This window comes from Myxine glutinosa, chromosome 12, assembly GCF_964187855.1.
Source record: "Myxine glutinosa chromosome 12, kmMyxGlut1.1, whole genome shotgun sequence".
NCBI lineage: Eukaryota > Metazoa > Chordata > Myxini > Myxiniformes > Myxinidae > Myxine > Myxine glutinosa.
Window position 1 is genome coordinate 48,994,913 of NC_136272.1, and position 25,519 is coordinate 49,020,431.

A 25,519-nucleotide genomic window follows, 5' to 3' on the forward strand; every position below is an offset into this window, starting at 1 on the left:
TCCAACTCAACATTTCCTCCATCTGCAGCTCCCTCTGTGCACACCTGGCATTTGAATGTAGCTGCCACACTGGTTAATGACCCTCTCAGACCACTGCATTTTTGATGAACCCACTCAGCGCACATTGCACATTGAATGGAGTTCACTCCGACACCCTTCCTGCACACAGCACATGGCCACTTCCCAGTTCTTTCCACCTCACCACATGCTTTACCACTTGCCATCACCTTAGTCTTTCCGATATTCACCTTCAGACCTTTTGTCTCCATACATTCCTTCCACTTGTTCATCTTTTCCTTCAGTCCATCCATACTTTCAGCAATCAACACCAGATCATCTGCATACAACAACTCCCACGATAAACCCTTCTTTACGTTCTGAGCCAGCACCTCCATCACAGCGACAAAAAGTAGTGGACTTAGTACCGACCACTGAGGCACTCCCACCTTCACCTCAAACTCACCACTGTTCCCGTCCTTCGTCCTTACAGCTGCGCGCGCTCTTTTGTAGATTGCCATCACTACTCTGATCAACCATTCCTCCACTCCTAACTTCCTCAATGCCCATGTCAATACTTTGCATGGAACCCTATCGAATGCTTTCTCCAGATCAACAAACCCAAGAAACAACTTCTTCCTCTTCTCCATGTACTTCTCCTGCAACTGCCTCACAATAAAGAGCGCGTCTGTCATTCCTCTTCCTGGCATAAATCCAAACTGCATTTCGTCGATCTTCACCTTCTTCCTTATCCTCCTCTCCAACACCCTTTCCAATACCTTCATTCCATGCTCCAATAACTTTATCGCTCGGTACGAGCCACACTCCAGAGGGTCATCTTTCCCATTGTATAGAGGGACGAGGGTACTCAGTTCCCAATCAACTGGAATGCAGCCTTCTTTCACCACCAGATTGCAGATCTCTGTCATTCTCTGCACACCCCAATTTCCCGCTGCCTTCAAAATATCTCCCACAACTCCCGTCGGCCCTCCCGCTTTTCTACTCTTCATTGCTTTTATCGCTTCCTCAACTTCCTTCTCAGTTATCTTCTCTGCCGGTCCTAAAACTGGGTTACTCTCTATGTTGCCATCCCATTCATTCTCTGTATTCAACAGCATTTCCATACATCTTTTCCATCTTCCTTTAATTCCATCTGGGTCCACAACGATTTGTCCCACTTCATCCTTCAAGCAACTCACCCCCATCACATCACATCTCTCTTTCGCTATCTGCTTTGCAATCCTGAATTCCGCTCTCTGACCCTCTTCCAAATCCAAGCGTTCTCCGAACATTTTCCTACATGCCTCCTGCGCCTTTGCTACCTCTTTCTTTGCAGCCTTCTTGGCTGCCTTATAACTTTCATGCTCTGCTTTTTCTGCTCCCGTACCCTTTGCCTTCTGCCACTCCTTGAACTTCTTCCTCTTCTCGTCAATCCTCTTTCCAACTTCATCATCCCACCACCATGTTTCCGAGTGCCTCGGTGGTCCTTTTGTCCATCCACATACCTCACCAACGGCTCCCAACAGACTATCTTGCATTGACATCCAACCACTTTCAAGCTCACCCACATCATCCTCTACCCTACTCAGCCTCTCTTTTAATGCCTCCCTTACCCTTACTGTCACCTTTTTCAACCTCCACACCTTCATTCTCAGTTGGTACTTCACCCGCCAAGCTCTCCTCGCACCTTTCACCCTTATGTCGCAGACAACCAAGTAGTGCTGTGAAACAGCCTCCTCCCCCGGGATCACCTTTGTGTGCCGGAGGTGCCCCCTATCTCGCCTACGCACCATCAGGTAGTCAACGGTTGTCGTCGACCCACCTGACGTGTATGTAACAAGCTTATTATCCCCTTTCTGGAACTGAGTATTACAAATCAACAAATCAGCTCCATCACCAAACTCCAAAATCCTTTCACCTTCTCCATTTCTCACACCATATCCGTAACCCCCATGAACTCCCTCAAAACCGTCCATACTCCTTCCCACATGTCCATTTAGGTCTCCTCCTACCACAACAACTTCCTCATCTTTCACGTTTTCCATCAGCTTCTCCATTGCACACCAGAACTTGTCCTTCTCTTCATCGCTCCGACCAACCTGCGGAGCATATTCCGAGATGACGTTCACCAAGAGCTTTCCAATCATCATTTTCACTATCATCAACCTATCACTCACTCTAGTCACACTCACCACACTGTCTACAAACTCCTCAGAAAACAGGACACCAACACCATTCATGCCCTCCGGGCACCCTTGCCACACAAACTTGTATTTCTGTCCCTGCCTACCCTTCATCATTCTCACACCACTTCCCTTCCATCTCGTCTCTTGCACACAACATATGTCTACTCTTCTTCTGACCAATACTTCCACCACTTCTCCTGATCTCCCTGTCATTGTCCCCACATTCCATGTCCCAAACCTCAGAAACCGATCTCCACTTCGGGCTGTACCCTGCCCATATGTAGTTGTAATTGTCATGGTTCTCTTTTTTTTTTGAGGCAATGTTTTTATGGCCGGATGGCCTTCCTGACGCCAACGCTCTTCGTCGCCTCTTACGATACGCAGGGATGCGGTGTACCTATTCTAAACCAGGGTACACACCGGGACTTCACCATTGGGACACAGGGCCAAAAACAATATATAGCAGGATATCTCAAAATGTTATGGACGGATTTGGACGAAACCTGGTGGACAGGTTGTGTGTGTGACACGGACGAATCAGTTCAATTTTGGTCAAGATCTGAATATGAATTTGGATACGAGAGTTATTTAATTTTTAATTGATTGTTCAGCATTGAGAGATCGGGTTAAAAGCGATATACAACATGATATTACAAAACGTTATGGACCAGTGATGACAAAACTTGGTGGACAAGTTGGTTTGGTGACAAGAACAAGCCAATTAGATTTTGGTTCAGATCCGAACCATCTGACCTATCAGTGGGATACAAAACATAAACTGTTCAGCCTGGGGGGTATGTGCTCTACCGAGTGCCCTTCTAGTTACCCTCGCCAGAGGAGAGGGTATTGCATTTGGGTCCACTTGTTTTTCTGTCTGTCTGTCTGTCTGTTTGTTTGTTTGTTCACACAATGTGCTAGTGTTTTTCCTTTGCAATCGTTGGGCCGATTGCCAAGAAATTTTTAACATAGAAGCACCTCCTCCTGTATAATTTCTATAAAGTGTGTTCATTTACCAAGGTTATTGTGGAGAGATCGCCAAGTGGTTCAACCATTCGAGCAAGCATTCCATTCACAACCGTTAAGGAACGGCTAGCTTGGCAAGCGCTAGCTAGCTGCTTGGTAAATGAGCACAACCCGGGCTTCCTCCCTTTCAGTTTCGTGTTAAAAGCAGGAAAAGTGGGTTTCATTGGTGGTTTTCGAAAAAAAAACTTCATTGGTGGGTTTCAAAAAGGCCGCTACGAAAAACGCCACTTTAGCAGCAGGAAGGGTCATGTTATAAACTAACCCTTGTGGGGTATATAGATTACAGGAGATCTTCGCTCAGTTCTGAAAGTAAAACTTACCTCACGGATGTCGGGATTCCTCCAAATTTCTTTGTTTAATGTTATAAACAGCATTAGTGACTGTTAAAAAGGCTAATCATGTGTGTTTGTGGTTTATACATTTTTGGACAGCTTAGAGACTTAGAATACTTCAAAGTAATTTAATACTTACATTATTTGCTAACTGGTATCTCCACCCAGGTCATACTATCCTCTTCAACTAAAGAATCAAACAAGCCCAGCTATGCCGCTGTTAGACTTCCGGTCTTGTTTTATACTGAGTTGAGGCTCATGGAGGAGCTAGAACATAGAACGGATCAGGAAGCTACATAACAAAACGAACAGCAGAACGGGAGTGGGAAACACACAACAGCAGGGTTGAGGGGAAAATGGAGAGGGACTTCAAAGATAAGGGATGTGAAGAAGAATGAGGACGATGGGAGGACAGAGTGGGTGGACAAATGGATACATAAGCAAACTCTCAGGTAGGTAAAAGGGAAAGATGGAAAAAGATGGGCTTGGGGGGTGTTAATGGGGGAGAAAAGATAATGGTTTTGGATCGGAATGATCTGAGATTGTGTTGAACAGCTGTCTTGAAGACCTCGAGGGAAGAATGAGATGGAAGAGAATGTGGAAGTTGGTTCCACGGATGAAAACTAGAACGGCACTCGGTAGAGAGCATACCTCGACAAGCTGAAGAATTGACATATTGTATCCCACTGATAGGCCAGATCTGGATTCGGACCTGAACCAAAATAGAATCGGCTTGTCCTCGTCACCGAACTAACTCGTCCACCAAGTTTTGTCCTAAGTCGTCCACAAGTTTTTGAAATGTTATTTATCGTTTTTGGGCCGATCACTCAATGGTAAAGAATGACTTAAGAAGTTAAAAAATCCAGAACCATAATCAAATCGATTGGTCCTCGTCATACACCCAACCTGTCCATGACGTTTCGTCCGAATCCGTCCATAACATTTTGAGATACCGTGCTATATATCGGTTTAAGCCCTCCCTCATCACTCAATGGTGAATAATCACTTTTTAAAAAATTATCTGATCCGGATCTTCACTAAAATCTAATTTTTTGTCCTTGTCACATACGCTACATCTCCACCAAATTTCGTCCGAATCCGTCCACAACTTTTTGAGATATCCTGTTCACAGACAGACATACAAACAAACAGACAGAGGTGAAAACATAACCTCCGTCGGCTGAAATAAAAAAAGATGAACCCATTGGTGGAGGCGAGCAGTGATTCTGGATTTAGAGAGCTTCACCAGAAGGGGATTGATGGTGGGGATCTCGTGGGATCTCATGATCATGATCTCATGATCTCTCGATCTCATCAGGATCAGGATCTCATGGAAGGGGATCTCATGTGAGCAAAATTAGTTACGTATCAAAATATTTGCACGTTCAATGGAATCAGTCTCCAAGAAGGATGATAAAAAAATTTAAAGATTGTATTTTAAAACAAACACATCGCTCCTCTACTCTTAAAAGAAAGAAGAACCAAAAGACCAGGATAAAGATGGATTGCAATAAGAAATGGATGAATGAAAAAAATATATCAAAGAGTAAAAACAATCTTATAGGAGAAATCCCAATTATCCGCAGTTTCCTTCTTTACAATGAACTTTGGAGGAAATGTAAGGGACATTTAGGTTGCTTCAGGAATTTTTGAGACAAGGAAGGAATGAATTTGCAAACTTACCTGGCATGATGACATCTGAGAGGCCCAGCTTGCGAACGATTACTAGGGCACGAGTCTGTAACAATGGATCCTGTTGCACATGCTCCATTTCCCCATGCAGAAGCTGTAGAGAAAGGATGACACCTGCACAAGATATAAACAGCACACCTCACCGTTACTGTGTACACCAAACAATGTTCAACACACATGTAAGCCTGCCGCACACTAGCCGACGCATTGTAAGATTGTTGCATTATAAGTAACGACAGTTTTTGATAATCGTGTAAGGTGCGACGGTTAACGGGCATCGTCAACTAGTTTTTCAGGTGCGTCGGTGACAATCGTACATAACGGTGCAGTGTGCGAAAGTCTCCACCGATTGCCAAAGTGGCCAAATGTATTGACCAATTAAACTTCAGCCTTCAGTAGCTCCCGGCGTCATATGATCTGCAGCATTTAAAAAAAAAAAATTGTAGCTTTTGTGAACTTTCAACCCCAAAAAGGTATTACGAAAGTTCAATATGGTAGCCTGAACCTGCCCATCGTTTGCTGTATTTAACAAACCTTTAGTGTCAGGTCAGTCTTTTGGGACTGCCCAGTGCTACCTGCCACATGGTCCGGTTATCGCGACTAAACCGACACCCCTCAATGGCCTGGCTAGTGGAGACGGTTACTGTGATACGCTGCCAGGACCAAAAACAACACCTGGCAAAGGGCAGATGAGCTACCACAGGGAGCCAACAGCCATCCAGGAAGGAGATGGTGTCTCCTAAAAAACACCCATCCGGTTTGGACTGCTTCAAGTCATACCAAAGACTTTAAAAATGGTACATGCTGCTTCCTTGCTTGATGTTCAGCATTTAAAAGGATATAGCATGGACAATCCCTATTGGTTGGCATCTGTGGGAAGGAGGAAGTTTCTTCTTATTTGCCTTTTTTCTTTTTTTTTTGTATACAAGATTGAGGCTCGTGAAAGAGCAAACATTAATCACACAGAAAGACAAACCGACACATAAAGCACAAAATAAGGGGAGCGGTTGACAAGATGGGGAGAGAGGGGGAAGGACACAAACACAACATTTGAGAGCAGGGACATCGAGAGAACTGTGGGAGGGAGAGGGCTTGGGGGGAGGTGGGAGAGGTATAAAACATATGGACACTGCAAGGACTTCCAGGAAAGAAGTTGGAATTTCAAAAAAGTGGATCTGGGGTGAATTAGCGGGGGTAGAAAAGATCAAGGTTTTGGATGGGGGAAGATAAGAGATGGTGGTGAACAGCTGTTTTAAAGACCTGGAGGGAGGAGTGGGATTGAAGGGAGTGGGGGAGTTTGTTCCAGAGGCGGGAGAAAAGAGGAATGAAAGAGTGAAGGTGAGCAGAGAGCCTAGATTTCGGCAGTTTAACCATAAGAGGGTTTCTGGGAGATCTTGTGCGACCTGGAGGAATATTTGGGGGACAGAGCACAGATAGAGCTGGGGGAGCAAGGCCGGAGAGGAGTCGGTAGAAGACAGAAAGACCACCGACCTGCCTGCGGTGAGTGAGTGAAAGGCCCTCGGAGTTAGCTTCATCGCAGGAGATTCCAATGATTCTGAAAGCTTTGGTTTCAACAGCGTGAAGCCGAGCTAGGTGTGAGGAGGAGCACCGGCCCAGAAGGGGGAACAGTATTCCATTGAGCTGCGAATAAAAGCCTTGTATGTGGTGAGGAGCTCAGGTGTGCCAAGGAAGGACTTCGCACGACGGAGGATGCCCAGTCGGCGGCTGGCTTTGGATGCCAGCTTGGAAATGTGGTTTTCCCAAGAAAGATCATGGCAGATAGTGAGACCCAAAAGCTTGAGCGACAGAACTTCTTGGAGAGGATTGTTGAGAAAGTAGATGTGAGGGTTTTCCAGTCGGTCCTTTCGGAGAGACATAGTAAGAGTGTGAGATTTGTAACTGAGACTGTGAAAGGAAAGAAAAACAAAAGTGCCATCATAAAGATGGCATTACCGTACCCAGAGTACCTCTGAAGTTACGTCACATCCGCTAAGCTCATGGACTATGTTTGTCTGAAATCAGTCTGGTGTCGTGTCATGTGCATGCATGTGTGACATGTTGTGGGTGTCTGCATGCATGATGTGAGTGTTGTGTGTGCTATTTTCGTGAGAGATTGGTATCGCAGCTCCTCTACGAGCCTTAAACCCTGTAAAGAAAAACAATCAAATCACATGTCTGCAGGGGCTAGGATTTATGAAACATTCTGTAAACCTGTAAAACACACTCACTGCATCTTTTTGATGCAATGAACCCCCATAATGGCTGTGAATGAATGACCGATAGATATTTATTCCACTAATCTATCTGGAAAGCACACCCAGGAGGCACAGCTATATTGGACCAATGGGCTGGCATCATTGCGGTTGGTTATATGCACATCGACAACGCTGGCTCAACCTGGATTTTAGATGGAAAGAAATGGTTTGTCTTGTGAATACTAACAAAAAGTTTGGCCAACGTTTGGTCAGCCAATGACAAACCAACGTTCAACCGACAATCAAACAGACCTTGGTCCAACATTAACGGTCACTGTTGAACCTATAGTGGTACAACATAGCTGTGCCAGTTTGGCATCATCATGGCCAAAACCCACCATACAAAGCAGGTAATGATAAGACACTTTTGCTGGAGGAGCTAGTGGGTAAAAGTATAAATCCTTTTGTTCGCTAGTATACTGTATTATAAAACGCCACAAATTAAGTCTCCTTTCTTGGGTTTTCGTTCATGTGGAGCTGTTGCGACTGCTGCCCCTGCATCCTTGTTTGTGGTCAACAACGTTTATTCCATGAGATTTGCACTCCGAAGGTACTTCATCGGAAAATATGTGAATCAACATCATGAGGCAATCGCACAATTGTGAGGAAGGACCTTTTGTTTTAGTCATGTTTTGATGGCTCGCCGATACGGTCACTCCGGTCAACTAGCTCCATGAGCCACCCTCAAATCAAAATTGATTGGCGAGGCCGATTTTAAAACAAAATGTTCCTGGCTCGAATCTGGTAAGCAGAGATGCTTCTGCACACCTGCAGGGATAGCAAGACTTGCCGAGGGAGATGCGGCATCAAACAGGTTTGTGCTGTACTCACCGTAGTGAGAAGAAGCCGCATTGTACTTGTTGCTCGATTTCCTGATAATATGATCTTGAATTTGATGCCACTCATTTTCATGATTGCACCTGTAATGCAAAGCATCCACTACGATCGTGTTTACAAAGTTCAAAGGACAATGTTTATTATCTGTACGGGGTTTGTGACAATATAAAATCTAGTGCATCATGACGGATATGAGAAAATAACGTCATTCAACCACCGATCGACAAACAAATTAAATTTTGTCTTGATAATTATTTAGATGGGCTTAAAATAAAGAAAAACAAAACAAACTAGAATGGCATTTAGGAGAGCACTTACCTCTGCCAGGCTGAACAGTTTATGAATTGAATACTACTGATAGGCCGGATCTCAATGTGGACCAATACCGATAGGTATTCTGATAGGTACATCTGATAGGTATTCTGAGAGGTATATCTGATTATCTGATAGGTATATCTGATTATCTGATAGGTATATCTGATAGGTATATCGGATAGGTATATCTGAGAGGTATTCTGAGAGTTATATCTGATTATCTGATAGGTATATCTGATAGGTATTCTGAGAGGTATATCTGATTATCTGATCGGTATATATGATTATCTGATAGGTATATCTGATAGGTATATCTGATTCTCTGATAGGTATATCTGATAGGTATATCGGATAGGTATATCTGAGAGATATTCTGAGAGGTATATCTGATTATCTGAGAGGTATTCTGAGAGGTATATCTGATTATCTGAGAGGTATTCTGAGAGGTATATCCGATTATCTGATAGGTATATCTGATAGGTATATCTGATAGGTATACTGATAGGCCAGATCTCAATGTGGACCAATACTGATAGGTATATCCGATAGGTATATCCGATAGGTATATCCGATAGGTATTCTGATCGGTATATCTGATAGGTATACTGATAGGTATATCAAAGTGGACCAATCTCAAAGTGGACCAATGCCTCAATACTGATAGGCCGGATCTCAATGTGGACCTGAACCAGAACACAATCGGTTTGGTCTTGTCACATACCCAGCTCGTTCACCAAGTTTAGTCATAACTCGTACACAACGTTTTGAAATATTATGCTATATATCGTGTTGGGCCCATCTCTGAATAACAAAGAATCACTTAAAAATTTCTCGAATCTGGATCCAGATCTTCACCCAAAATCGAATCAATTGGTCCTTGTCACATACCTAACTTGTCCACCAAGTGTTGTCCAAATCCATGCATAAATTTTGATATATCATGCTAAATATAGTTTTTGGCCTTATCTCTCAATGGTGAAGAATCACTTTAAAATTGTAGTGTGCGGATCCGTATCCATACATACAACAACAACAACAACAACAACAACAGGCATTTTAGGGCCATTTTCCCTACTAGAGCGGGGGTTAGCCTTGCGGTCCCCATGACAATCTTCTCCATTTTGCCCTATTTTCTGCATCTCCCCTTGTTAATGCGCTTGCCCGCACCGCATTTCGATCCATATCCATATCCTCACCAAAACATAATCAATTCGTCCTTGTCATGTACTTCCAAAGTGAGATACCTCCGAGCTAAACCCACCTGTCTATCAATTTTTGTCCAAATCCGTCCATAATTTTTTGAGATATCATGCAGACAGACAAAGAAACAGATAGACAAGGGTGAAAACAACCTCTGTCCACCTTTGGTGGCGGAGGTAACAAATGAGACTCTTCAAATGGAGCGATCACCTAAACGTCGCAAAGGTATAATGAAACTTCACAACAAGAACCAACACAATGTGAGCAATAAATGCAAACAGGTCCGAAAATCTTTGGATCATCGTCTGACAAGTCGTCCATGGGAACAAGTAGTGTGCAGGTGTGTGTAAGAAACTAGATACAGTATATAACCTCCGAGCTAAACAGTCGTCGGACAATGTCATTTACATAACCAACTCGATATGTGTACATTAAGCTCCAATTTGAAAGTTTGTGAATTATAAAAAAGAATGAATGAATGAATGAATGCTCGTTTTAGGGTCATTTTTCCCGCTAGAGTGGGTGTTAGCATTGGGGGCCCCATGACAATCATGGTTCCCTGTTTTAGGCAATGTTTTTATGGCCGGGTGCTACAAAATATACGCCAACCCTTGGTCGCCTCTTACGATGTGCAGGGATACGGTGCACCTATTTTAAACCGGGGTACACACCGGGATCATTCATCCCAGCAAGCTGGTACTCAATTAGCCGACCTCGGAAGGATGACAGGCTGAGTCAACCCCCCTGGCGTTAATTCAGCGATCGACCGGGATTCAGAACCCAGGATCCTAGGATCCCAAGCTGGCACCCTAACCACTAAGCCAACACCAGGCTTTAATTGTAATAAAAGAATGCTGAACAAATTAAGTGTGTGTGACGTCAGGTAGGCAATGTGGGTGTGCTTACGTACGTGTAAACTTTAAGGACAAACTCTCTCTCGTCGGGGCTCTCGACGTGGCTTTGTATCCATTCTCTGATGCCCAGGACGGCACAGCCGTAAGGTCGTCGATATAGGGAAGTCGTAGACGGCTTCCTTGAATCATTGGGCAACATGCGTCCTGTAAGTGAAACAATTATTCGATGAAGCAGAAAGTTAACACTCGACTTTTATCTACTGACCTTGTTGGGAGAGGGAGAAAGAAAGCCAAGGAAATTAAATAAATAAACATCAGCAAAGTGTAACATTAGTTTGGCATTGCTGACATTTTAAAGAGATGTTTTAGCTTCGTGGATTTGGTGAACTTCACCTGAAATGTACTTTTCATAAAGTGATATGAACAAGTATATAAAATGTTGGCTTGTTGATCTGCACTTCGGTACAGGAAATTGATTTTATAGGAACGGTATGTTCCGTACTGTGTGATGTTTGTGACCGGTGACAGCAAAATGAGTCACATGTCTCGGATGTACTTGCAGTTATTACTACAGAGTGGTCACATAGAGATAAAGCTTTCCAATAACCCCAATTTTGTTTAATACTGGAATTAAGTAATAAAAAATGACCAATATAGTTTTTCGATAAACAGGAGTAAAGATTACACTCGTTAACGGTTCTTTAGCCATCATTAATTAGAGAGGTCTTGGTGGACGAGGTGACGGTGGTATTTTTACATTATTGCCAAGGTTTATTGGTCAGCCAAACCTGTTGAGCTTGTGTTCTTGTGGAGTGAAGAGAACCGTGTGCAGTCTCCTCGTGAAAGTGTGAGCGGCACTACATCAAGTAGGGTGGCACCGACTTATTTTGGCTCAAAGTTGGGCCTCGACTGTGGTCGTGTGGTCTCGTGAGCAAAGGACCATGTGGTCACATGACACAGCTGCAAATATTCTCAACCACATATTTGATCGTGGCTGTATTTGTGGTGAATGCCACAACAGGCTATAACTTATGTATCATTGTTAGGCCAAAAAGGTAATGCTCCAGTTACTCGACCGACCATAAAAGAGTACAAACAACAACAACAACGGGCATTTTAAGGCCATTTCCCCTGCAAGAGCGGGGGTTAGCCTTGCCATCCCCATGACAATCTTCTCCATTTTGCCATATTTTCTGCATCTCCCTTTGTTAACCCCCTTGCCCGCATTTCTTCTTCGACCATCTTTAGCCAAGTCTTTCTCGGTCTTCCCCGTCCTCTACTTCCTTCTACATTCATTTCCATCACTCTTCTCAACCAGTGACTTTCATCCTTCCTCAACAGATGACCAAACCATCTCAACCTGTTCCTCTTCACAGCATCAATCACAGGCTCTATTCCCATCATCTTTCGCAATTCATCATTTGTCTTCCTCTCGCTCAACGATACACCACACATCCACCGAACCATTCGCATTTCCACCCTTTCCAGCCTTCGTTGCTGCTCTACGTTCATTACCCATGTCTCGCTCCCATGAATCGTAACACTTCTCACACATGCAGCATACACCTTTCCCTTCAGCTTCAACGACACTCCCCTCCTCGTCAGCATCAGCATGCCACTCAGTTCCCGAAACTTCTTCCATGCACATCTCACTCCAGCAACCGTTGCCGAGTCTGATCCACCTTCTCCATTCAGCATGTCTCATAGGTAACAAAATGTTTTCACACCTTCCAGTTTCACGCCGTCTCCAAGATCCAACTCAACATTTCCGCCATCCGCAGCTCCCTCTGTGCACACCTTACACTTAAATGTAGCTGCCACACTGGTTAATGACCCTCTCAAACCACTACATTTTTGATGAACCCACTCAGCGCACATTGTACATTGAATGGAATTCACTCCGACACCCTTCCTGCACACAGCACATGGCCACTTCCCAGTTCTTTCCACCTCACCACATGCTTTACCACTTGCCATCACCTTCGTTTTTCCGATATTTACCTTCAGACCTTTTGTCTCCATTGCTACGGATTTGTCACTTCCATCTTTGTGGTTTTCATCCACTGGAAGCATTTTTAGTTCCATGTACTATTATTCTTATAGTTTGAGTGAAATGGAGATAACTGTCTTCAAAAGGAAAAATTCGTGTTTCACAAGAAAAACGAAATGGATTGGGCGAAACCGGAAGAAGAAGTAGAGGAGGCTGAAGCGGTTCAAGTGAGATCGGGAGAGAAAGGCTGATCCGCTTCGAGGTATCGAGCGGACGCTGGCGAACGTTGGTCATGAGCGAATATTGGTTTCCCCGGGAAAGGGATTCCTGTGACAGAGTCGTTATCGCTGTGGCAGATAAACCTGCGTGACGGGTTTTGCGGTTGTTTCTGAAAGTGAATCATCGCGGGAGAGCGGGTACGCCTCCATTACGGGCCCGTCCGACATTTCACCTCGCTCCAGCCATTCCACCGCGCACCAGCCGTTAACCTGGCTCTCGTGTGTGTCGTGGATTTCAATTGGGAATTCGCTGTTTTCCGCTTGGGAGCCGCTGCTCATTCCTATCAGCGTCCTTGTCTGGTGAACTGAAGGTCTGAATTCCCAGTCGCCTTTTGGATGAACTTTTGCCTGACCGACGTCGGCCCGACCCCACCCAGTGGTTCTTCAGCATTGTCGACTGTCAGCCGTCCTGGGTTCAGGTCTCAATACGACTTTTTCTTGTGATCACCGGAGCATGGATCGACTTTGGCCTGGTGTCGTGACAGTGACTTAGGGGGTGTTACATTTCGCTCACGTGGAGTACCATGAGTGATTGAGTTAAGAAACTGGTGGTACCATCATAGGAATTATATGGTGTTTGTTGTGCAATTGAGATTTTATTGTACTTGTGCAATTTGTTATTATTGTGTGATATTAATACAATACTTGATTTTGTAACAATTGATTGGTGTGGTTGCATCATTGGTCATTGGCACACATAATAGCACATCTTTCTGCCGTGACTCCTTTCGGGGCTCGGAGGTACACCGTGACCAGGGTTTGGTGAGGAGCACGTAACAGAAATTGGGGGCTCGTCTGGGATAGAATTCCCTAACATTCCCAAAATTCCCAAATTTGAAATTTTCCAACATTCCCAATTTTTTCTGAAAATTTGGAAATTTTTGTGTGAAGGTTAACAGGTGCTAACTAATAGTCACCATGGTGTTTGATGTAGAAAAGTTTGCGATGTCCCCGAACGAGGCACAGTTCCAGGCGTTAAAAAGATCGGAACTCATGATATTGGCCAAATATTGTAACTTGGAGGTCCGAGTTAGTATGAAGAAAGCAGAGATGCAGACATTGGTGGTAGAATCTCTAGTGGGACAAGGAACATGGGAAGAGGTAGCCTTGGATTGGTTACCAGAGGAAAAAGGAAATCTGGAGCTCCAGAAAATGGAGATGCAACTGCAGAGCCAGGAAAGGTTAAAAGAGTTGGAATGGAAAGCAGAAAAGGAAAGAGCAGAGGAAAGGGCAGAGGAAAGGAGAGCCGAAAGGGAGTTAAAGGAACGGGACATGGAGTATCAGAGGGAGCTTAAACTCAAGGAGCTTGAATTACTGGGGGAACGGAGAGAAGTAGTATCCATGCCGGCTAGTTCGACAACCAGTCAGAACTATTGGGATGTTGGTAGACATGTGAGGCTGGTTCCACCCTTCAATGAAAAGGAGGTAGCCAAGTTCTTTTTACACTTTGAGAAGGTGGCTCAAATGTGAAAATGGCCTGTGGGGTCATGGACTATGTTAGTACAAAGTGTTCGGGTGGGTAAAGCTCAAGATATCTATTCGGCTTTACCGATTGACCAATGTGCAGATTATGAGATCATGAAGAAAGCCATTCTCAAAGCCTATGAATTGGTCCCTGAAGCTTACCGACAAAAATTCAGGAATGCCAGGAAGAGGGAGAGTGAGACCCATGTGGAGTTTGCCAGAATGAAGGAAACTATGTTTGATAGGTGGTGTGACTCGAAGGAGATTGGGAAAGACTTCAACCTTTTACAACAATTGATCTTGGTGGAGGAATTCAAACAGTGTGTCCACGTGGACATTAAAGTGCATCTGGACGAAAAAAAGGTACCGGAGTTGTATGAGGCAGCAACAGTGGCAGATGACTATGCCTTGACACACCGGATGGGGATCCACAAACCTAACTTCCCGCCTATAGTTAGCCAGGGGAGTTATGGTAAATCACGTTCGGAGAACCAATTTTCATGGAGGCGGCCTAGAGAGGACTATGGGGACAAATCTGATACCGTGAGTTTTAGGGATCAGAAGACTGCAGTTCCAAGGCAAACCTATCTTCCGGGGGGCCCTAGGCAGACCACGAGTTTTTCCTCTGGGCCTACTTGTGCTTTTTGCAAAAAACCTGGGCATTTGATGTCCCAATGTTCCGCCCTGAAAAGGAAAATTCATGAGCGGAGTCAGACTAGTGCAACTCCGAATGCGTTGGCCAATGCGAGAAATCGTCCTTGGAGGACAGTGCCTTGTGAAGGTTACCGTGCCAAAGTTAGGGCATCACAGAACGACCTTGTCCAAGAGGGTTATAAACCTTTTATATGCGAGGGGTTTGTGTCACTGGATGGGGACGTAACGAACCAGAGACCTGTTAGGGTATTGAGGGACACATGAGCACATCAATCTTTGATGCTTGAGGGTATTTTGCCATTGTCGGAGAAGATGGCCACGGGGGTTAGTGTTCTCTTACAGGGGGTTGGTGGCTTTGTTAAAGATCCTCTTCATGTCATCCATTTAAAGTCTGAATTGGTGTCAGGACCGGTCACTGTGGGGTTACAAGCCACTCTTCCTGTAGAGGGAATCTCTTTTATTATCGGGAATGATTTGGCTGCTGGTCGAGTTTCTGGTAATCCGATGTTGGTTGAAAAGCCCAGTATGGAAAATAACACAGCACAGTTAGAGCAGGAGAATCCCGGTATCTTTCCATCCTGTGCAGTGACTCGTGCTATGGGTAGGAAGTGCTCTGAAGAGAAGGAGAAGGAAGGTGATGTGGATTTGGGTTCCTTAGAGATATTGGAGGAAAAGTCTGGAAGAGATAATAGGAAAGGGAGTGACATCAAGGAACCTAAGGAAAAGGTGGCATCTGGACCAAAAGAGAAAATGGAGTGTCCGTCGGAGACATCTGGGAACGAGGCTGAACAAACGGTGCTTGTCCGAAAGAGACTTGTTGAAGAACAACACAGAGATTCGGAGCTCCAGAGTTTGTTTGGTAAAGCCATCACAGAGGAAGAGGCTATGAAGATACCTGTTGGTTACTTCATGAAAGGGGAAATACTCATGAGAAAATGGAGACCACCGGAGGTGCCAGTGGGTGATGAGTGGAAAGTTCATTGCCAGGTTGTGGTGCCACCGCCATACCGGAAGGAGATATTGAGTTTGGCACATGAGACACCTTTGGCCGGGCACCTTGGAGTGAACAAGACATGTGATAGAATTTTGGTACATTTTTCTGGCCAGGATTGCGACGTGATGTGGCGGAGTTCTGTAAATCTTGCCATTCTTGCCAGCTGGTGGGAAAACCTAATCAGAAAGTCCCTTCTGCACCTTTAAAACCAATTCCAGCTTTTGAAGAGCCATTCAGCTGAGTCATTATTGACTGTGTAGGCCCTTTACCTAAAACTAAGGCTGGACATCAGTATCTGCTGACCATCATGTGCGCTTCCACGAGGTTCCCAGAAGCAGTGCCTCTTAGAAAAATTACTGCGGCAGTTATTGCGAAGGCCTTGATTAAATTTTTCACTGTGGTTGGCCTACCTAAGGTCATCCAGTCTGATCAGGGTTCCAATTTCATGTCAATGCTTTTTCAGCAAGTGGTACACCTGTTGGGAGTGGAGCAAGCAAGATCAAGTACTTACCATCCCGAGAGCCAAGGGGCCTTGGAAAGGTTCCACCAGACATTGAAGAATATGATCAGAACGTACTGTTTTGAATGTGACAAGGATTGGGATGAGGGAATACCCTTATTGTTGTTTGCTATGAGGGAATCTGTTCAGGAGTCATTTGGATTCAGTCCTTTTGAACTTGTGTTTGGACACACCGTTCGAGGACCATTGAAATTGGTGAAAGAACAGTGGCTACAGGAGGAGTTGTAGTTAACAGTGGTAGAGTATGTGTCAACGGTTAGGCACAGATTGGCAAAGGCTTGTGAAGTTGCGAGAGGAAACTTGAAAGTGACACAGGATAAAATGAAAGTGAGACATGACAATAAATCTCAGATAGGAAATTTCAGTCCTGAGGACCGGGTGTTGGTGTTGCTTCCTGTTCCAGGTCAGCCACTACAGGCTAGGTATTTTGGTCCCTATGCAATCGAAAGGAGGGTTAATGAAACAGATTACGTGGTGACAACTCCCGACCGACGGAAAAGCGGCAGCTGTGTCATGTCAACCGACTGAAGAAATATTATGAGAGGAAGCCTGTGGAAAAAAATGGTTCCCGTCTCACCTGTCGTACCTGTAGTTGGGGTGCAAGAGAATCCAGAGTTAAAAGTCTTCACTGATCATAACCCCTTAACCTTCATTCAAAAAATGAAAAATAAAAATCAGAGGTTGATGAGATGGAGTTTGTCTTTGCAGAAGTTCAACTTGGAAATTGAGCATGTAAAGGGCAGGGACAATGTCGTGTCCGATGCTTTATCCAGAGTGAGCTAAATTTGAAAATTCCTGTAGGTTGTTTGAAAGTGTTGTTGCTTTCTTCTGGGGAATATTAATTATTGTTGCTCACGTGAGTTGATCATTTGGGTGTGAGTTTTACTTTTGTTTGTTAAAAAGGGTTTTTGCATGAAAAGAAAGTTTTCACGATGTTCAAACTTTCTTTCTTGAGGGTGGGGAGTGTTACGGATTCGTCACTTCCGTCTTTGTGGTTTTCATCCACTGGAAGCATTTTTAGTTCCATGTACTAGTATTGTTATAGTTTGAGTGAAATGGAGATAACTGTCTTCAAAAGGAAAAATTAGTGTTTTAAAAGAAAAACGAAATGGATCGGGAGAAACTGGAAGAAGAAGAAGAAGAAGAGGAGGCTGAAGCCGATCAAGTGAGATCGGGAGAGAAAGGCCGATCGGCTTCGAGGTATCGAGCGGACGCTGGCGAGCGTTGGTCACGAGCGAATATTGGTTTCCCTGGGAAAGGGATTCCTTTGACAGAGTCATTATCGCTGTGGCAGATAAACCTGCGTGATGGGTTTTGCGGTTGTTTCTGAAAGTGAATCATCGTGGGAGAGCCGGTACACCTCCATTACGGGCCCATCCGCCATTTCACCTCGCTCCAGCCATTCCACCGCGCACCAGCCGTTAACCTGGTTCTCGTGTGTGTCGTGGATTTCGATTGGGAATTCGCTGTTTTCCGCTTGGGAGCCGCTGCTCGTTCATATCAGCGTCCTTGTCTGGTGAACTGAAGGTGTGAATTCCCAGTCGCCTTTTGGGTGAACTTTTGCCTGACCGACGTCGGCACGACCCCACCCAGCGGCTCTTCGGCAGCGTCGACTGTCAGCCGTCCTGGGTTCAGGTCTCAATACGACCTTTTTCTTGTGATCACCGGAGCATGGATCGACTTTGGCCTGGTGTCGTGACAGTGACTTAGGGGGTGTTACATTTCGCTCACATGGAGTACCGTGAGTGATTGAGTTAAGAAACTGGTGGTACCATCATAGGAATTATATGGTGTTTGTTGTGCAATTGAGATTTTATTGTACTTGTGCAATTTGTTATTATTGTGTGATATTAATACAATACTTGATTTTGTAACAATTGATAGGTGTGGTTGCACCATTGGTCATTGGCACACATAATAGCACATCTTTCTGCCGTGACACCTTTCGGGGCTCGGATATACACCGTGACCGGGGTTTGGGGAGGAGCACGTAACACCATACATTCCTTCAACTTGTTCATCTTCTCCTTCAGTCCATCAATACTTTCTGCAATCAACACCAGATCATCTGCATACAACAACTCCCACGATAAACCCTCCTTTACGTTCCGAGCCAGCACCTCCATCACAGCTACAAATAGCAGTGGACTTCGTACTGACCCATGATGCACTCCCACCTTCACCTCAAGCTCACCACTGTTCCCGTCCTTTGTCCTTACAGCTGTGCGCGCTCTTTTGTACGTTGCCATCACTACTCTGATCAACCATTCCTCCACTCCTAACTTCCTCAATGCCCATGTCACTACTTCACGTGGAACCCTATTGAATGCTTTCTCCAGATCAACAAACCCAAGAAACAACTTCTTCCTCTTCTCCATGTACTTCTCCTGCAACTGCCTCACAATAAAAAGCACATCTGTCGTTCCTCTTCCTGGCATAAATCCAAACTGTATTTCGTCAAAAAATCTGACCATAAATGTCAAAACGACCATAAAAGAGTGAGCTGATGAATTTTAATGAATTGTAAGACAATTGTTTTTACCTTAAGCGAGAACGAATTCCAATTTTTTGGTTTCTCCATAATTTTCTATTTGGATTCGATGTAACATATACTCTTTGCACAGCATTGAATGAATAATGAATGATCGTTTTAAGGCCAATTTTCCCCGCTAGAGCGGGGGTTAGCCTTGCGGGCTCCATGACAATCATGGTCCCCTGTTTGAGGCAATGTTTTTTATGGCCGGATGCCCTTCCTGACGCCACTGATGCTGCTAAAGCAGTTTCTTCGTAAGCGTTATCCTTTGTGGTTTGCCTTTGCTTCCCCAGCGCTGTTTATCGGTCGGTGCTCCATCCTTTTAAATAGTCCAGGAGCCAGTTTTCAAGAGAGGCCTAAGAAAATGAGTCTCGTGCAACACCCACTACACAGTTGGTTTGTCATTTCAGGGTGCTTGGGATACATCTGTAGAACAAATCCAGCCCTGATGTACAGTTAAATCGTGGCAGCAACAACAAATGGCAGCCACTTTTCTATTAAGGGGGTAGCGTAAAGCTCGAAATTGACGATGTTTTTTTTTGTATTTTTGTTTTTTCAGCTCTTCCAATAGGGATTCTTCAACATTATAATTAAAAGGATAGTGGAAAGTATGAGGGGATTTTCGTTATGCTGTTCAAGTATGACTAAAATTTTTTTTTTTATTATACCTTGTATTATACACAAAACACACAAAATCGCTGAAATATGTAGTTTTTGCTTTTCGACTGTAATTATGCAATATCATCTTTATGTTGTTCAAATGCGGTTATAGTTGTAATATGATATATCTTTATGAACTTTTCAAGAAACAAAATTGGACAATCCTTAAGTAAAGTCAGAAAAATATAGATTTCATTTCCCCTTAAATCATTAACCCCAATCCTGTTATGACCAAAAGTCCACAAGTAATCTCAGCAAAAATATCTCACCAGGTCAAATCTGGCTGCGTATCATAACCATAGTCATTCGCTGAACATTACAATGTTAACATATAACTTATTTGTTGTATTATTAAAATAAACACATATTTTGCGACTGAATCATCCTCTAAGTGGTATAAAATCACGAAAATGTCATCATTAATCTTCCTCATCATCATCTGCTGAGTCGCTTGTGGTAGGTTCTTTGTTTGGGTTTTTGCATTGTTCACCTCCCATGCAAGTGCAGGCTTCTGTGCATGGCATGTTATTGTTCTTGCAGGCACATACATGGCTGCATTGACATGCAGACACTTTACACTTGACGCTGTCAGCTCAACTAGTCCAACTGGAGCAGGGTCTTTGGTCACGAGGGTGGGCTGGAGAGTTCCATCTTCGATGTTCCATCCATTACCATCTGGCTTTGGTAGTGCTTGGTTGGGGAGCAATGACTTCTTCCAGATGAATGACTGATAGTTAGCTCGATAAATGTGTTGCCTAATACTGTCAGATATTGGTGGTATGCATTCACTCTTCTGCCTTTTCTGGCAGAACATCCAATATCTGATTTCGTCCGCCATGTCACCTGCTGCCTGAGCTGTTGTGTACAGGGAGCATATGAACAGTTCACAAGCAAGGACAGTATCCTCTGTCGGTGGGATAATATCTCCCTGTAGCCTGTAGGGGCTAAGAGAAAAAAATAAATAAATGAAATCCGTCAAAATCTCAGATTTACCCCTCGGACACCACCCCCCCCCCCCCCCTCATAGAAAAGTGGCTGCCATTTATTGTTGCTGCCACAATTCAACTGCACATCAGGGCTGGATTTGTTCTATAGATGTTCCCCAATCACCTGGAAGTGACAAACCAACTGTGTAGTGGGTGTTGCACAAAACCATTTTGAGCAGATTCTGGCTCCTGGACTAAAATGCTGAGCATCAAGCAAGGAGGCAGCATGAACCATTTTTACCTGTGACATTCTGCAGGTTTACAAGAGCTTTGCGTTTACTATTATTGTTGGAGTCCTTGTTGGGGGTCGATTTTTGAAATGTCCACACATTGGTTGGACAGCTGCCGGACCACATCCACAGCTGTCGCTTGACTCCACCCACAATAGCACCGAGACTAAATGACATGGCTGCCATCTTGGTTTTCTGGTGGGCCTAACGCATTAGGCCTGTTGACCTCTGCTGATTATACACTGCCCAGCTTTGTTGTATCTGATTACCATTGGCCTTGTTTGGGTCGAGTGTTATTGCCGAAGAGAGACCACAAAAAAATCTAATCATATGTCATATAATAGTAAGGTTTAAGCAAGCCTGTCAGAATGCATGTTATACGTCCGAATGCATGGTAATCAAGCGTTACATTATGTTACATAATCAAGCGTTACTTTACGCAAGTTCCAAAAAAAGGGTGTTGTGTAATTTTAGAACGACTTCAGATTGGGGTTAAGCAATCTGTGACCATATGACGAATCAACTTGTTCTGATATAACCATGGCAGAGGGTGACATGGATGTGAGGTGTCGATTTAATCTATTAATAGCGCATTAAATGTGTTTTCCAATCACACTGTTCATTTTTAATAGCGCATTAAATGTTTCCCAATCACACTGTCATCTTTTCAAAGCACATTAAATATGTGTTTCCCAATCACACTGTCGACTTTTAATAGCACATTAAATGTGTTTCCCAATTACAATGTTCATCTTTGAATAGCGCATTACATGTTACCCAATCACGCTGTTCATCTTTTAATAGCACATTACAGTGCATTCAGAAAGTATTCAGACCCCTTCACTTTTTTCACATTTTGTTATGTTGCAGCCTTATGCTGAAATTGTTTAAATTCATTTTTTCCCTCATTAATCTACACTCAATACCCCATAATGACAAAGAGAAAACAGAATTTTAGAATGTTTTGCAAATTTATTTTAAAAAAAGAACTGAAATATCACATTTACATAAGTATTGTCGTGCGAATACCCTCTGGTTAATACCAGGGATCGCGAATGACCAAACGGTTTTAATTGAGGCGATGACCAAATACAGATTTTGCTTTCACAGCACGGGGAAAAGAATGAAGAAGAAGAAGAAGAAGAAGAAGCAGCGAAAGCGCTTATCTGGAGAGGGAACAAACTCAAACGGAAATCCGGGTTTAGAAGGAAATGGAAAATAACACGAGGGTTTATTTACAAGGAATCATGGGACAGGAAAATACGCGCCGGTAATAAAATGTCCTAGATCGGGATGTCCCCACACACAGATTTTGGATACGAGATGAGGGAATTAATTACGAAAAGAAATGTCTCGTCGTGTAATGTTCTGTGGGTGCGGCCTTATCTGTCTGTAGTCTGCAGTGTAACATCAAACGCGGCCCCATCCGGCTCCGAGCTCCGGCACGAAGAAACCTCAGCCTCCTTGCTCGGACACTCCGCGGCTTTGATGCGACTCGCTCCGCGGCACGCCACGAGGTCCCTCGCTCCAGTACCAACATCACCCGATCCCGCTCCAAGCACCACGACGAACCAACGTCACCCAGCACGAAGCACGAAGGTCCAGCACGCGAGAACGATGAGCCAATGAAGACCAGGCACAGAGGAAACGAAGCACGATCTCCAATCCCAGCGAAGAAGAGAAGACGCCCGCACAAAAGAGAGACCCAGAATGTCGTCCAGCCGGCCCATTTATCACCTTGTGTGTGACGTCAGCTCTGGCGAGCCCCCCAATCAGCGCCTCGTCTTTCGACCTCTCGAATCTCCTCAATGCGCTGGTGCTTTCTCATTGGCCCAGTGCTTCCCGTCCTCCATGTCACACCACCCTCGCGGCCTACCACCAGTCCTTTCCTTCCTTCTAATCATGGGGCAGTTCTCTGTTCCTCCTATGGACCAATCAACAGTCCTCCTGGGCATGGCGCCCAGCCTGCCACGAGGCTAGTTGCTAGGCCAGCTGGTGGTGTGGATGGCTGCGGCCCCATAGGCGGTGCCCTGGCCTGGCTTCCTGCCTGTTTTCCAAAGTCGTTGTGGTAAGGGAGGGGAATTATTTAATGTTGCACTGAGGACCCATCTAAGTGTTTATATGAGAATGCGTTGCCATAAGGGACAAAGATTTGGCGACAGGGGGGAAATGACGAACGAGGGAACTTTATCCATAATCCCTGCACTATTTAGCAAGCCCAGCCCCCCCCCCCCCCTCGTGGTGGGGACACCAATACAACTTGTACCAACAAACCGGACTAAACATAGAACTTATTACAGGTAGATTCCCTATCACAACAGTCAGATACCTACCTATAGAGATCTATCTGACTCTAGATATTTCTCTTCCCAAATTCATAACAGTATTCAGACCCTTTGCTATGACACTTGAAATTTAGCTCAGGTGCCTCCCATTTCTCTTGATCATCTTTGAGATGTTTCTACACCTTTATTGAAGTCCACCTGTGGTAAATTCAATTGATTGGACATGATTTGGAAAGGCACACACCTGTCTATATAAGGTCTCACAGCTGACAATGCATATCAGAGGAAAAACCAAGCCATGAGGTAGAAGGAACTGCCTGCAGAGCTCAGAGACAGGATTGTGTTGAGGCACAGATCTGGGGAAGCCTACAAAAAAAAACTTCTGCTGCATTGAAAGTTCCCAAGAGCACAGTGGCCTCCATAATTCTTAAATGGAAGAAGTTTGGAACAACCAGGACTGTTCCTAGAACTGGCCGCCCGGCCAAACTGAGCAATCGGGGAAGAAGGGCCTTCGTAATAGAGGTGACCAAGAACCCGATGGTCACTCTGGCTGAGCTCCAGAGATCCTGTGTGGAGATGGGAGAAACTCCCAGAAGGACAACCATCACTGCAACACTCCACCAATCTGGGCTTTATGGCAGAGTGGCCAGATGGAAGCCTCTCCTCCGTGAAAGACACATGAAAGCCCACTTGGAGTTTGCAAAAAAGCACCTAAAGGACTCTCAGAAAAAGCACCTAAAGCGCATTAAAATCATAGATTTCTAAGGCAAAATAACTTTTTCTCATTAATCATGCCCTTGTTTAAACTTATGCCACCCTACTCGTTGTATGGCGACTGGCAACATTCCAAATCAACAAACGCCTTGAATTATTCGTTTTTCTATCGACTATCGAATATTTCATAACAGACTCGGTGGTGTAAATAGTTCGAGCATCAACTCTGAGTCTGGGATGTTGAACCCTGGCCGAATCATGCCAAATATGTTCTAAAACAAGAATGACTGCACTGTGGTCACAACCTGTGACAAAATCCGGTAACAGGCCAATTGGGAAACACACATTTAAAGCACTCTTAAAAGATGAACAGTGTGATTGGGAAACATAATTAATGTGCCATTAAAAGATGAACAGCGTGATTAGGGTTATGCATTGCGAAACTCTCAAGCCGCTGCCTCGACATCACTTCCTGACAAACAGCTCAGCAAATGGGAAATTTCTGGGTCTTACCCCATTATTTTTCAAAAACAAACAATTTTGCACACAGGTAAATGACTCATGATGTATACAAATGTAACCACATACAATTGTGACCACCTAGGTCGAATAATAACATTCATTCTGGAGGGAATATAATCATTCGACCAACCCCTTGAAAAAAGGTGGGAATCACGTGATTGTGGTATTGGTTACCAACAGCAAACCAACAAATTTCCGTACAATTCTATTAATCTATGTACATTATTATCTCATTACCAATGCTTGGTTCAAATGTGACCCACCTTAGTATAATCACACAAAGTAATCGAAGGCAAAATGACAACAGCTCTAATTTTTAATGACGCTCATCCTTACCATATCTGATGACGTGAATGATGATGTACAAGTCTCTCCTGAGGTCTTTGTAACTCAAATCCTTCACACAAATCACACAGCATGGATTGTCCATTATTAGGAGGAAAGAATATCTTTGGAAATCTAGCAGTGAAAGAACACAATAGAATCATGCAATTCATACATACATTGGCAGTTTGTCAGTTATTTTGGAATACATGATAATACTGATTCTATTTGATATTCAGCACTTAAAATGAAAAGCTTAAGTTTATAAAGCTTAATTTGCAAGATTTCATTCACTGAGCCATAATTTATCATCTTTCTTTGTAGGCCGTGGGGTGAGCGGTGAAATTCGTTATGTTGTGACTCCTCCTCCAGTAACTATTTCAGTTGTGCTGAAAAATGTTTAAAAATATATTTTAATGTCATATTGATAACTCATCAATCACCAAAACTGCACATTTATAAACAAACAAAAAAAAATGATGAGATTTTTGTCTTTACAATTTGTCCAATAACATCACGTTTCTCATGCACTGAGAATGGCATGTCGTAACCATTGGCCAATCACATGCTTTGTATCATACACGCATGATACATAAACCTAATGGTGATCATGGTGGCGTATATGACACCTGACAACACTGGTGATCATGGCGGCATACATGACACCTGACAAC

At 44.1% G+C, this 25,519-nt stretch overlaps 1 protein-coding gene across 1 annotated transcript in view; it reads right to left on the reverse strand.

The window, feature by feature from the left end:
- Positions 1-25,519, reverse strand: part of LOC137437234 (dedicator of cytokinesis protein 3-like) — a 317,733-nt gene that overhangs the window by 197,230 nt on the left and 94,984 nt on the right. The window contains exons 10-13 of the mRNA XM_078766260.1: positions 24,858-24,918; positions 10,748-10,895; positions 8,317-8,405; positions 5,222-5,344 (exon numbers count right to left, since the gene is read on the reverse strand). Coding sequence (XP_078622386.1) covers positions 5,222-5,344; positions 8,317-8,405; positions 10,748-10,895; positions 24,858-24,918 — 421 coding nt within the window. The remainder of the gene's footprint in view (positions 1-5,221; positions 5,345-8,316; positions 8,406-10,747; positions 10,896-24,857; positions 24,919-25,519) is intronic.